This window comes from Colletotrichum lupini, chromosome 7 (genome assembly GCF_023278565.1).
Source record: "Colletotrichum lupini chromosome 7, complete sequence".
NCBI lineage: Eukaryota > Fungi > Ascomycota > Sordariomycetes > Glomerellales > Glomerellaceae > Colletotrichum > Colletotrichum lupini.
The window spans coordinates 2,067,441-2,079,870 of record NC_064680.1 but is presented as its reverse complement, the minus strand read 5'-3'; the positions used below and the strand labels follow the sequence as shown (position 1 = coordinate 2,079,870).

The 12,430-nt window shown below is 53.0% G+C and overlaps 4 protein-coding genes and 1 non-coding gene across 5 annotated transcripts; 2 read left to right on the top strand and 3 right to left on the bottom strand.

Annotated features, from left to right (window-relative positions):
• Positions 1–646: 646 nt before the first annotated feature.
• On the bottom strand, positions 647–841 carry CLUP02_13641 (uncharacterized protein; the record flags this gene model as incomplete). The annotated part of the gene is made up of 1 exon (XM_049292579.1): positions 647–841. The coding sequence occupies one exon, from the start codon at positions 839–841 to the stop codon at positions 647–649; it is 195 nt and encodes a 64-aa protein (XP_049149725.1).
• Positions 842–3,754: 2,913 nt separating this feature from the next.
• On the bottom strand, positions 3,755–6,194 carry CLUP02_13640 (uncharacterized protein; the record flags this gene model as incomplete). Its single annotated transcript, XM_049292578.1, has 12 exons — positions 3,755–3,944; positions 4,000–4,080; positions 4,148–4,259; positions 4,575–4,683; positions 4,829–4,902; positions 4,951–5,073; positions 5,138–5,332; positions 5,387–5,419; positions 5,472–5,613; positions 5,679–5,808; positions 5,954–5,998; positions 6,136–6,194. 12 exons carry the CDS (start codon positions 6,192–6,194, stop codon positions 3,755–3,757), a joined length of 1,293 nt encoding a protein of 430 aa, XP_049149724.1.
• Positions 5,766–5,855, top strand: CLUP02_tRNA260. The gene has a single exon. It is a non-coding gene; the product is annotated as a tRNA-His (tRNA).
• A 661-nt stretch (positions 6,195–6,855) lies between the features above and the next one.
• Positions 6,856–10,374, bottom strand: CLUP02_13639 (elongation factor Tu GTP binding domain-containing protein; the record flags this gene model as incomplete). The annotated part of the gene is made up of 5 exons (XM_049292577.1): positions 6,856–7,418; positions 7,818–7,905; positions 7,963–10,106; positions 10,184–10,293; positions 10,355–10,374. 5 exons carry the CDS (start codon positions 10,372–10,374, stop codon positions 6,856–6,858), a joined length of 2,925 nt encoding a protein of 974 aa, XP_049149723.1.
• A 512-nt stretch (positions 10,375–10,886) lies between these two features.
• Positions 10,887–12,293, top strand: CLUP02_13638 (acetyl-CoA acetyltransferase; the record flags this gene model as incomplete). Its single annotated transcript, XM_049292576.1, has 4 exons — positions 10,887–10,951; positions 11,024–11,073; positions 11,136–11,211; positions 11,282–12,293. The coding sequence occupies 4 exons, from the start codon at positions 10,887–10,889 to the stop codon at positions 12,291–12,293; spliced, it is 1,203 nt and encodes a 400-aa protein (XP_049149722.1).
• Positions 12,294–12,430: the final 137 nt, after the last annotated feature.

Here is a 12,430-nt window from a genome sequence, read left to right as displayed (position 1 = left end):
ATTACCAAAATGGGCAGGAGAGCTGTGGTTCCGTTGAAAGATGCGTGTAAGTCTAGAGAGGTCCGATGTCACGCGTCACGCTATGACGAACGTCTCTGATGAGATCGAGAGCTTCGAGGCGGGAAGGTCGCAATGGGCAGCGGCAGCGCGGGATATCTTGCACATGTTCACTAGTCGTACCAACGGCCGGCCTCATCATCTACGTTTGACAGTAATCTTCTGCATGATTTACCATCTTGTGATTGTGACAGCGTGAGGCGTTGTGACGCAACTTTCCGACGTGTGTACTTGACAGCGTAGAATGCCAAGACAAGAGCTTCCCTTCCCCAGCTCCCTATTCCAGAAGCTGGGGAATTCTTGAGGAGAGACCCCCTCGACTACTCGAGAAAGGAAGTTACCAAGAAAATTGTTGAGAGATTTGGGGGTTCATGGGGGAGGCAGGGGGTTGGTTGATGGATGGGTGAGATTCTGCTGCGTACTGCGGTATGTAGTTGCAGTGCAGGTTCAAGGTAAAGAGGGTAGGCAGGGTGGGTTTCGAAGCATGTGCCGAAAGGTTCGTCACAGCAGGCGCTTCAAACTGGGCAGGTAGGGTGAATACCCTCAGACCAGCTAGCTGTTTCTATTCACAGAGCCCACACACTCACCCTCACCCACACTGTTGCCATCTTTTTCCCCAGTTTCCGGCAGGTGATACGGTACTGCTGGTGGTTGGGTCAGGCTGGGGTTTGGCGGCAAGGGTACGGAGTAGCGGGAGGGTTACGTTGGAGAAGGGGGGAGGAGGGGCAAGGGAAAAGCAGGAGGAGGAAACATGGTGGTAGTGGTGGTTGGCAAGAACAACCATACCTAGCAAGGAGAACTTCCCTCTAGATCTTTGGTACACTAGAAGGAAAGTGTGCTTTGGGTGTCAAGATATGTATGTACGTCGGCTGATGAGCGTGACTTGCAGCAATGGGGTTGTAGAACGAGGTGTGTGCGCATGTGCGTGTATGTGACTACCAGTGAGTACCAGTAGGTGTGTGTCTCCTTGCATATTGCGAAGCAGCATCATTTTGCGAGGTGTGGCGGCAAGGCGGTGACGGGTTGTTGATGGATGTGTGGTTTTCCCCCTCGTCGTGTTTGTTGACCAATTGCCTTTTTCGCAAGGTTCGAGACACGCATTGGCTCCTATCTTTACATAACAGGGACAATGGCATACATTTTCCTTTCCAGCCCCTTGGCCACTAGGCCTTTGGCGTGTAGCCTGGGGGAATGTGGAAAGACGACTCATTGCAAATTGCTCTCCCATCACTACCTTAGTCAGATACACACTATCATCCATGATATCGTCGCTCTCTCTGTGTGTTCCTCTGATCTTGCGACTCGGTGAGGGAGTCGCCAAGGCGTACGAAGTAGAATGAGGGCAGCAAAAGCATGGCATCGGCCGGCCGGAGCCCGCCGATCCCCTTTCTAATCCTGGATCCAGCCCAAAGTCCACTTGTCACGTCCTTGAGAGTCTCTATCTCTCTCTCCCTCTATCACTTATCCTGACCAAGCCTCAACTAAGGGTATTAGCTCTGTCTTCAAACAGAGTCTAAAAAGCACACTATGTATCGGCAATAGAGAGAAACGCGCCGGTGCGGGTTCTTAATGTTAACTCCGATCTCCAGGTTACGGCAGTTTTAGCAAAAAATAAAAGAGGGACTAAGAGGTTTGTGATGGAACTAAAACACCGTCCGGTTTTCCCTGTAGGTTTGGTCCTTGGAGGGGTTCAACAGGGTTGAGCAACCATAAGGTTTGGGGCGTCCTTTCCTTTCCCGCCCCCCTTTCACCACCCGCGGAATGGGATTTTTCAACGTTTGCACCTTTTCCTGACCATGCAGGAGAGGGAGAGGCCCGTGAGGATACAGGCGCAGGCTGGCGGCACGACACCGCACACACACACATACGCACCAAGCACTTCCTCGTACGTACGGATACAGTACCTACACACGGACTAGGTCGTTCCCTTCTTGTCCCTAAAAAGAATGTTCTATGCGTTTGTTCTACCGCAGACGCTCGCAGACCAGACCACAGTACTCTGCAGACACCACCCACACATGGCCCCTTTGTCAGATCGACTTGGCGTTGAACACACATACATCACCTACGGAACTACCGATGTTGTTGTGGCGAAGCAAGGAAAAAGGTTCGGCGAGTCAAACAAGACGCATCGCATCACGCAATAGCCGCCGTCGCATGAGCCTCTTGATTGTGTATCACGTGTACGTCTTACGCAGTTTTCTTTCTTGACACAAGTCCACGCATGAGGCTTTAGAGTATGACGCGCAAGAAGGGGGAAGTTCCAAAAGTTGGCATGATGGGCTTTACGATAGAGTTTGGCCCCCAATGGCGTCGTCACCTTGACGAGGAACAAGATGGAAAAGATGAGAGCGGCGATGTTGAGCTGGTCCATCGTGTCTGATCTCACGGCAAAGAAAGCAAGGGAGTAAGTAAGTAAGTGACTATATCCGCGTACGGATATTCTTTACCCGCACGCGCGCGCAGCCATGTGGAAGTCAAACTAGATTCAGGTCGCCGAATGCTGTGTAGTTGAAGGGTCCCCCCTTTCCCCCACATGGCTTGAGATGTCACCGTGTCAAGGCATCATCAAAAGGGATCCGCTTCGTCAGAATTCATCAGCAAAACTTCCACTATCCGTGCGCTAAATTACTTGTTCACCCTTTCTCCTTGCGTTCGCTCGCGTGGCTTAGAGTTGGGTGATCGAAACTTTACCCAGGGGGGTGAACCGCCGAGCCGTTCGCGACGACCGCCGCCGCCGCCAATGGAACTTTACTACCGTATCCCGTATGGTGCCCAGCGGCAATTGGGCCACCACCACCTCCACACTTTGCAAGTTTCCCGGTTCTAATGGCAACACACTAAGACGACCAAATACCGGCCGAGATTTTGCCAGTAGCGCAGTGGGTGCCGTGGTGTTCCGCAATGCTGCTATGCGACCTCAGTGGGGTCTTTTCAAACGGAGACCTGTTCTGATCCAAAGGGACTCTGAAGGTTCATCCGGGATTTTCCCTTGTGTGTTGTCGAATAAATTAGATTGGGATGTGGGGGTGAGGAAGAGGGAGGAGGCTCCCATCTTCTGCATGCCTTTCCTTGGTGTCTTGCTTGATTGGTTGGTACAGTACTACCGTATGTAGTAGTGGTGGATTGGTGGCATCCGTAGCTTGGAAAAAAGTAGGGCTTTGGCTACAAAACGGTCGCGGGGAGGAGAGGTACGTCTGGCGGTGACAAGTTTGACAACGAAACAGTGTTCCAGCAGCTTGTTGTTCTGTTAGTTTTAGAGCTGATCCCCGTCGGCTACAGCCGCTCCAACGGGCGTCCTTCGGTTGTTGACATGTTGATCATTGAGATGCCAATCTGTGTCAATCTTTATCCCGTTCAAGGGGTCATCAACGACAGGCTCGCATTCGGGCCTAAGTATGCAGGTGTTGCTGGATGTGTGTCTGCCCCCCTCTCCAGAGAAGCCTCGGTGTATTTTCTGAAAGTCCGGAATATGGTCGGTGTGTGCTGCTGCTTGTTGGTGCCGGGGTCTGATCCACTCCAAGGTGAGATGGCTAGGAAGCTTGCAAGAATGAGCTACTATGGATACAGATACCACCTGAAGGACCGGGAGACGTGAAGAGAGAGGGATGAGACGGTGGGCAAGATGGGGCGATGTACGAATACAATGATACTCTAGGTATAGCAAGAGGGGGAAGAAGGAAACTCCGCACTCAACTTAGTTACTGTGGTATCCGTTGTAGGTACTACAGATAGGCACTTGGAATGCAACGGCGGGGGGGCTGGCTGCGATGGGCCGGCCGAGGGATGGCGAGGTAGCTCTCAAGGAGTTCGAAGCTCCTCCCTCCCCCTTCCGGGTTCCGGGTTGGTTCGCAGTAAGCTTTTCAGTGGAGGGATTTTCTGTCCACCTGCACCGCCGTTCGACGACCCCCGGTTCGATCGGCGTTCCGTATGGCCGGCCACGACGATTGGGATTTGGGGGAGACGCGGGATTTGAGGACTCGCTTGTCGGGGAAGTCGGATCGGGGATCCCAGGTTTTACGGCTTTTGTTCTTCAGTGTCACGGATGGTTTTCCGCTGTATATTTCTATTGGACGTTGTAATGTGGCACGTATCCGAGGCGTGAGATCTTCTCCCGCTCGAAACTTGTATTCTCAATGTAACTTGGACATTTGGTTCAACGACATTGGGGCAGTGCTGTCTTCCTTGCATCTGTAGTTTGACTACCATGACAGAGTAGATGCTGCCTTTCCCTGGACTCCGTTTGAAAAGGTCTAGCCCGCGCCGATACTTTCCCATATCGAAATCGAAGAAATGCCATCGGCCCTTTTTTAGAGGGGAGACCTAGTAAACTGGGCAAAGAAGCTGCGGGATACCGCTGATCCAAAGTATCAGAACGATTGGAGGGGCTGACTCTGGGATTGTCACATAGGTTTCGTTTTATTTATGGGGTTCTTGTCGGGGGGGTGTTGTTTGGTTCTGCAGTGTTGGTATGGAGCTTGTTTCACGACAGTTGGATCTGCCAAGGGCATATTTACCCCCGCTCTCGAGATATGTTACGGATGTGAACATCTCCGTGCTGTCAACTCTTGTCATCTCATGTCTATGGAGTATGGACCATGTTAAGGAACGGTTCAACTGGAGTATCTGAAGGGCGGTCATGTGGCTGAAGGCGCAGGATTATTGCGGAGTTCCTACGTTTACATATGCCTCTTCGTGAGGTAATCATATCTCATGCCAAGTCAATGACACGTCTAAGACGGTACTCAGAATGAACAGGAAAATATCATACCTCAGAACACGCTGGAGCGGAGGACGATACCTTGAGGGTTTGTCTTAAGTGCTGGCCATCAATGTTCTCAGTCACTAATGGCATCACAGGTCAAAACTATCAATCAGGGTAAAAGGGCTCACCGCGCTGATCCACAAGTCTATCATTGCAGTCAGCTCGGAGCCAAGCCGCCCATGGGAATTTCCCACATCCAAGAGCCGATGTCGAACGATCGTCATGGGCAAAATGATTCTGCATCTCGCGTTCTTGGACCTGTCTCGACCGGAGACGAATCTAAAGCGCGCAGGCTATACACGGCCTCGTAGTCACGAGTGTAACGTGGACGTATGGTCGCCGTGGCTTTGCAATATCTGCAAGCTTCGTGGTTCCGATTCTTTGCCAAGAAAGCTTCTCGGTGTAGATTCAAGACGCCGAGAGTCTGGAAATTAAACATTGTACCATTCATTGCCTTGTTTCTCATACCAAGTCGATGCAAGACAAACCTCAAGGTAGGGCCATCGGAAACTTGTCATTCGCCAGGCAGCAAGGACATCAAGAGGGCACATCCTAGGTTGATACTGTCGGGATGGAGAGGCAGAGTCCTCATTTGTACTAGACGATGGATTTCTGCTTGACTAATCCGTAGGTCTATCCCGTCATCTACGTTGAATCAGGTGAATGAAAATTGACGAGAGCAAAATGGATGTAAATTCGATGTGAAGTTGCCTACGCAAAAATGCCTCACCGTTTCCAGGACCTAACCTCTCACTGCTCACGTCACCAATAATCCACTGGAAACGTAAGACCTGTGCACCTGCAGTTTGCTCTCTTAGATTCCTTTCGATTTTGATACAGAATCCAACGCGAGAACTTTCCGGCTCTGCGAACTCGCTAGATGGGTTCCTTCCGGCCCGAGAATCGCCAGCAAGGATCCGGTTTCTCCGTGTCCCGAAAATTGGCCCAGATCGTCTAGTTGGTTAGAATGATACGTTGTGGTTCTTCTATACAGCGATCCGTGTTGACGGCGGTTCGAATCCGCCTCTGGGCAATGCCGCTTTTGTTATTTTGCAAAATTTGTTTCTGCAAGTAAAGAGTATCATCACCGTAACTTTTTCTCTCTTTGGATCATCCGGAGTCGATGGCTACGCTGTCTTGCTCAAACGCGTGGGGTTGGGAAACTCACAGAACAAACTTTGGAGAACATGCATGCATGGCTAAGGTAGAAGCGACTGACTGACTGCATACAAGCCTGCTGAACACAAAAAACCTTTCTCGGGAACCTCTATGATTTACATGTAATAATTCAATCTAGTGTGGGGGAAAGCCACTCTGAGCACCCGGGCATGAGCGAGTGCTTCGACGAGACATACAGCAAGTAGATGGACATGGCAAAGCCGCACACGTATTCTTCTAATGCGGGCTCGTCCGGCGCCGGACGCCGATCCGAGCCCCCTCGTCTTCGGCCACCGGTGCCCGCAAGGTCCCCGAAGGCAGACCACCTTCCAGGATGGCATGAGGAAGAACTCGAGGCACGATCCCGCCAACTCCCCCACTCCCCCTTCTTTACCCCCTTCTCTCTCGAAGGAGGGATACAGAGTACATGGATTGGGGGAATTGAAACACGCCCCCCTTTGCACACACCATTACGCCCTCATTCGCCTGGCTGGTCTAGACCCGCGTCTTCAAGCATGGGCACTGGAGCGGGGAATAGCAAGTCTACGAAACCAGACACCATCTTTTCTTAAGTTAGAAAGGTGAAAGACGCTCGTTCCCCTGTTTTTTCTCAGCAGTTTTTGATATACACAACGGCCCGAGTTGTCTCATGGCTGGCTCATCTATTCGCAGATGCCCACAAACCTCGCTGCCTCATCACATGTGAGCCCATTCGCTCTCCATTCTCTTGAGCCCTTGTTTGGCGACTTGCATGGCTACTGGCCCACAAGCAAGCGCCTGACCGTATTGTCTCAACAGCCGCATCGTTAGAACCGCTGACCTTGCTACATTCCTGCATACTGCTGCTCTCCCACCACACGCTACTGAATAACCCTTTAGTCGCCAAGAGCGCCACTCTCCATGAGGCTTTGGTAGAACTCAGGCTCCAGGAATGTTGCCACGCTCACGTCCTCGCTGAGACCCTTTCTCCTTCTCGTCTTCAGCACAAAGTCTCTGGCCGTGGCTTGTGCACTTGCCGGCTGCAGCGGCCGCAGAATAACCTCCTTGTCGAGAGGATCACCTGGCACAATGCTCCAACTGTCAAACGTCAAGCTGACCATGGCCATGCCCTTGGTCTTGATGCGCAGGTCCGTTTCGAAGCCAAAGGAGTCGATGACAGGAATCAGACCGTTGACGCGATAGAGAGGCGTGCCGGCCACAGGTCCATCCTGAAGGACGTGACCACGACGTCTAGCCAACGTTGTATAGACCTCTGTTGCGGAGTCCTCAGGGCCAGTCACAGAGACAGAGTACAGAGGCTCCATCAGTCGAGGGGAGGCCATCAGGAACGAAGAGTAGCAGGCCCGCCTGGAAGTGGGGATGATCTGACCGCCTCCCCGGAAGATAGCTTCCGACGCCAACGACACATCCGTGATCCTGAACTTTGTATTTCGAATGGCTGTAGCGAGCAGGTATCGTTAGCGGTTGGTTACCGGTGAGAGAGTAAAGGTTGGGGAATGGCCTGATGTGGGGACTAGATATCTGCTAAGGGCCGTGCCCCCATCCCCGGTCAACCACAGCCCCCTCCTAAAAGGCATGGTTGTTGAATGAGGTCTCGTGCGCAGAAGCAGGTTTTTGTTTTGACAGGTCGGGGTAAGATGAGGGGACCATAGTCTCGCTGCGAATGCAAGCCATGCCCAAAAACCCAACCCCAACCCCGGTCCCATGTGTGTAGGACCCTCCCGGGAGCTAGTCCCGCCTGCTTGGGGACCAATGGCAGGATACCAGGAAGGTTCCAAGGACAAGACAATAGACAGGAGGCGGATGCTAACAAGGGGTAAGGGAAATAAGGACTCACGTTCTTCGCACAGGGGCCCTTCTCTAGTTGCCCAGCTGAAGCCTTGGCGAATGGTTTCCTTGACCGTCGTCAAGAGCTTCTTGTCGACCTGGAGTTTTGTTAGCCCATTGCCTATTTGTCTGAAAGTGGAGGGAGGAGACATTACCTCTGAGGGCAACGTGTCGTCCTGCAGAATGTTAGGGCCCATCTCATCGGGACCAAATGCCCAGATGCTTCTCGCTGCCAGCTTGTCCCATCCATAGGTGTCTTCGAAGTATTTGGCTGTCTTGCGAATAGGGTCCTTGATCTTGACCTTGCCTGACTCAATGTCTTCCGAGATGCCCTTATCTAGCTGCTCGGCAACCATCGTAATCTTGTTCTTCTTGTTCGGCGTGATGGCGTAGCATTTGGTCGCTGACTGCTCAACGACTGTCTCGCAGAAGCGAGTTACTGGATCCGAAATCTTAATCTCCATATCGGCGTAGAGGCGTCTAAGGTCATGGAGAACACAGTCCATGTACAATTCGCCAGTGCCCAAGACGATGTGTTCTCCCGATTCCTCAACCTTCGTAGTAATGAGCGGATAGCTCTTTTGGATTTTCCGCAGACCGTCAAGCATCTTGGGTAATTCTGACGGGTTGATGGGCTCGACGGCTACCTTGAGTACAGACTCGGTGAAATGTGTGACAGGCTTAAAGATGTAAGGATCCTCATCATCTTCAAGCTTCGGCGGGATGAGTGTTGCCGTTTTGACGATGGAGTTGTCGACTCCACCGAGCAGTACGAAATTGCCCGCCGGCACGCCGTCCGTCGGAATGTTATACCTCGACTCTGCGATGAAGACGTCAGAAATCGTTGCCATAGCCATGTCTTCGTCGTCATCTATCGAGTACCCCTCTCCAAGAACTCGGACTTGCGAGCCAGGATGAGCTGTGCCACTTAGCACGCGACCAAACGAATAAAAGCTCTTGGCGTCTGCGGTGCTGAAAAGTTTTGTTACGTGAATTACCAGCGGACCGTCTTGGTTGCAAGCCTTCATGGACTGAGCCAACTTCGTATCCAGAGGGCCAGTGTAGTACTTTTCCAAGTACTTCTCCGCAGACTGGTCAGGTGAAGGGATGTGGCCTACGATCATGTCGACGAATCCTGTTGAGGGACCGAAGAACTGCTCGCAGACCAGTTTTAACAGCACCTTAGCGTCAGCCTTGTACTGAGAAGGCTTCAAGGTGATGCCGAGGCTGCCCAAGACAATCTTCAATTCCTCTGGGCTGTCGCTGATTGTGTGCGTAAAGATCTTGTAAATAGGCTCCAGAACGAAGTTGACAAAGGATCGGCTCGATCGTGGCTCTAGCGGCTTGCGGGTGAAGTTTCGTTTCTCGGGGTTGAAGTAAATATCGCCCCATAACCTCTTCGCGAAATCCTCGGTGTTGATGCCGCCGTACGTGTCTGCGTACATCTTCGCGAATGACTGCAGGGTGAAGCACCACCCCATGTCCGTGCAAGCAAAAAGAACATTGCCCTTCTCGGGGCTTATCCGTCTTTCCTCGCCCTTGCCCGGGATAGTGTTTTCGATTACCGTGTTGACCTCCTCGATGACGTGCTTAAGCTTGAAGTAGGCATCCTTGGGCGGCAGCTTCAGCTCCAAGATGAGGCGGTCCATCTTGTTGACAATGAGCGTCAGCGGGATATCCTCCAGAACAGCATGCTTGATGATTTGCTCCGTGTTGACCTGAACGCCCTCCACAACGTCGACAACCAGACAGACTCCGTCGGCTAATCTCAGACTGGCTGCGACCTCATCAACAAAGTTGACGTGGCCGGGGGTATCCAGAATGTTAATCAGATGGGATTTTCCTTTGGAACTCGGAAGAACCAAGCTCATGGGCGAAGCCTTGATCGATACGCCTCTTTCCCGTTCCACAACGTGGACGTCGGTATATCTCAGCTGCTCGTCTCTCTTCTTGCCGACCCGGCGCTCGAGCCTGTCTGTGATATCATGGGTTTCCAACACCAGCATATCCATAAATGCCGTCTTTCCGTGATGGAGGTGTCCTGCCAACGCAACATTCCGTATTTGATCGGGGAAGTTCATGAGGTCTGTCATGAAGCTGCGCTCAAAGAATACGGGTGGTAGGTCGACCTCTTCGATGTTGAACTTCTTCTGCTCGACGGGCGCTATGATCGGCTGCGAGAGCAACTGCTCATCTTCCTCTCGTACAAGGACTTCGACTTCATCTCCGTATACTTGCTGTGCCGTCGGGTAGTATTGTTTGTCCTCGTGCAGAATGATCGCATTTGATGGGCCATCATCTGTTCCCCCAGGTTAGTTAACTTCCATCGGCGCAAAAGCAAGATATACATGCCGTCAATTTCCATCAATTCTTGACCAGTGGGTGCGGGCGCCTCGCTAGCATCATCGCCGTAGACGTAATCGCCCTCCGCCCCTCTTTCAGACGCCTCTTCAGAGCCGACATCCTCGCCGATGAAGTTACCGAACCTATGATAACAATTGTCAGTCGAACTATATTCTCGGCCAAAATAATGATATGGTTACTTACTCGTCGTATAAATCATCCATCTTGGCGTCTAGGGGTGCAGGAGATGAACTTTTTGTCGTGGGTTGCTAGAAGCCTGCTGAAATTCTAGTCCACGCGCAGTCGCGTTCCCAGCATGACGGCGGCGCAAAGTTTCTGGCAAGGCTACATTGTGGCTAAATTAGAAGTGTGGCTGCAAGGCTGAGTGGCTGAAGCTATGTCAATTGGTCGCACGGCCAACGCTAGTCAAGCAGGTACAGTGGAGCTTGGGACAGGGGACCTCCGACAGAGAGCTACCTTACCTACTGCGCCACAAGGTCCCAGCTGTGGACAAAGCCACCGGAGCGGTGCAGGGTCGGAGCAACCCCACCAAACATCCAAAAAGGCGGCGAGGGGTGATTGGAAGCAGCTCTTTCTGATTAGTGACACTTGCCCAACAAAAAACTGTTTACTTCCTTCTCTCTTCACAGTTAAGTAGGAACGGTTCCCGGCTCATCCTTGAAGAAACTCTCCTTCTTTCATCCAAACCCAAACATCCAACATATCCACCTTCAAAATGGCCAACCTTCCCCCCGTCTACATCGTCTCTGCTGCCAGAACCCCCGTTGGTTCTTTCTTGGGGTACGAATAAGCTCACTCGACAATATTATCTTGACCGCTTGACCGAGAAGCTAACGTACTATCTTCTCTCAGTTCTTTGTCTAGCCTGAGCGCCACGCAGCTGGGTGCTCACGCCATTAAGGGTATGTAAATGTCTTATCAACGGTCCGAGACGCGGGGCAAGCTAACATTTACCCCTCCACAGCTGCTGTCGAGCGAGTCCCCCAGATCAAGCCCGAGGATGTCGAGGAAGTCTACTACGGCAACGTCCTGTCCGCCAAGTACGTCTCACGCACATATGAAGGGTTATAATTACCCATACAATGTTTACGTATTCTGACCGAAAACCAGCCTCGGCCAGGCCCCCGCCCGCCAATGCGCTCTCGGAGCTGGCCTCTCGCAGGGCGTCGCCGCCACGACCGTCAACAAGGTGTGCGCCTCGGGAATGAAGGCCATCATCCTCGGTGCCCAGACTATCCTCACTGGCAGCGCCGACATCGTTGTCGCCGGTGGCACCGAGTCCATGTCCAACACTCCTCACTACCTCCCCGTCCTCCGCAACGGCGCCAAGTATGGCGACCAGACCCTCGTTGACGGTGTCCTCAAGGACGGTCTTACCGACGCCTACGGCAAGAAGGAGCACATGGGCATGTCCGCCGAGCTCTGCGCCAAGGAGCACGAGTTCACCCGTGAGCAGCAAGACGAGTACGCCATCAAGACCTACCAGAAGGCTCAGGCTGCCACCGAGGCCGGTGTCTTCTCCAAGGAGATTGCCCCTGTCGAGGTCTCCGGCGGCCGTGGCAAGCCCGCTATCAAGGTTGACCGCGACGACGAGGTCAAGAACCTCAACATTGACAAGCTCAAGGCCATGCGCCCGGCTTTCATTCCCAACGGCGGCACAGTCACCGCCCCTAATGCCGCTCCCCTCAACGACGGCGCTGCCGCTGTTGTCCTCATGTCCGAGGCCAAGGTGAAGGAGCTCGGCGTCACCCCTATCGCAAAGATCCGCGGCTGGGCCGATGCCGCCCGCGAGCCCGAGCGCTTCACCATTGCCCCCGCGCTGGCCATCCCCAAGGCCATCAAGCACGCCGGCCTTACTGAGAAGGACGTCGACTTCTACGAGATCAACGAGGCGTTCTCCGTCGTTGCCCTCGCCAACATTAAGCTCCTGAACCTCGACCCCGAGACCGTCAACGTCTTTGGTGGCTCCGTCGCCATCGGACACCCCCTCGGCTGCTCCGGCGCTCGCATCGTCACCACCCTTTCGACCGTCCTTCGCGAGAAGAAGGCCAAGATTGGTGTTGCCGGTATCTGCAACGGTGGCGGTGGTGCCTCCGCCATTGTCATTGAGAGCCTACAATAGACGGACACTCAATTGCAGCAGAATTTCAAGATTCCCCCTCTCCCAAAAGTAGAAGTCTCGGAGCTCCGAGTTCGTACGGTCCAAATCAAGTAATTGGCAGGAACGTGGGGCCGTGACCCCGTCGAGCACCCACGTAC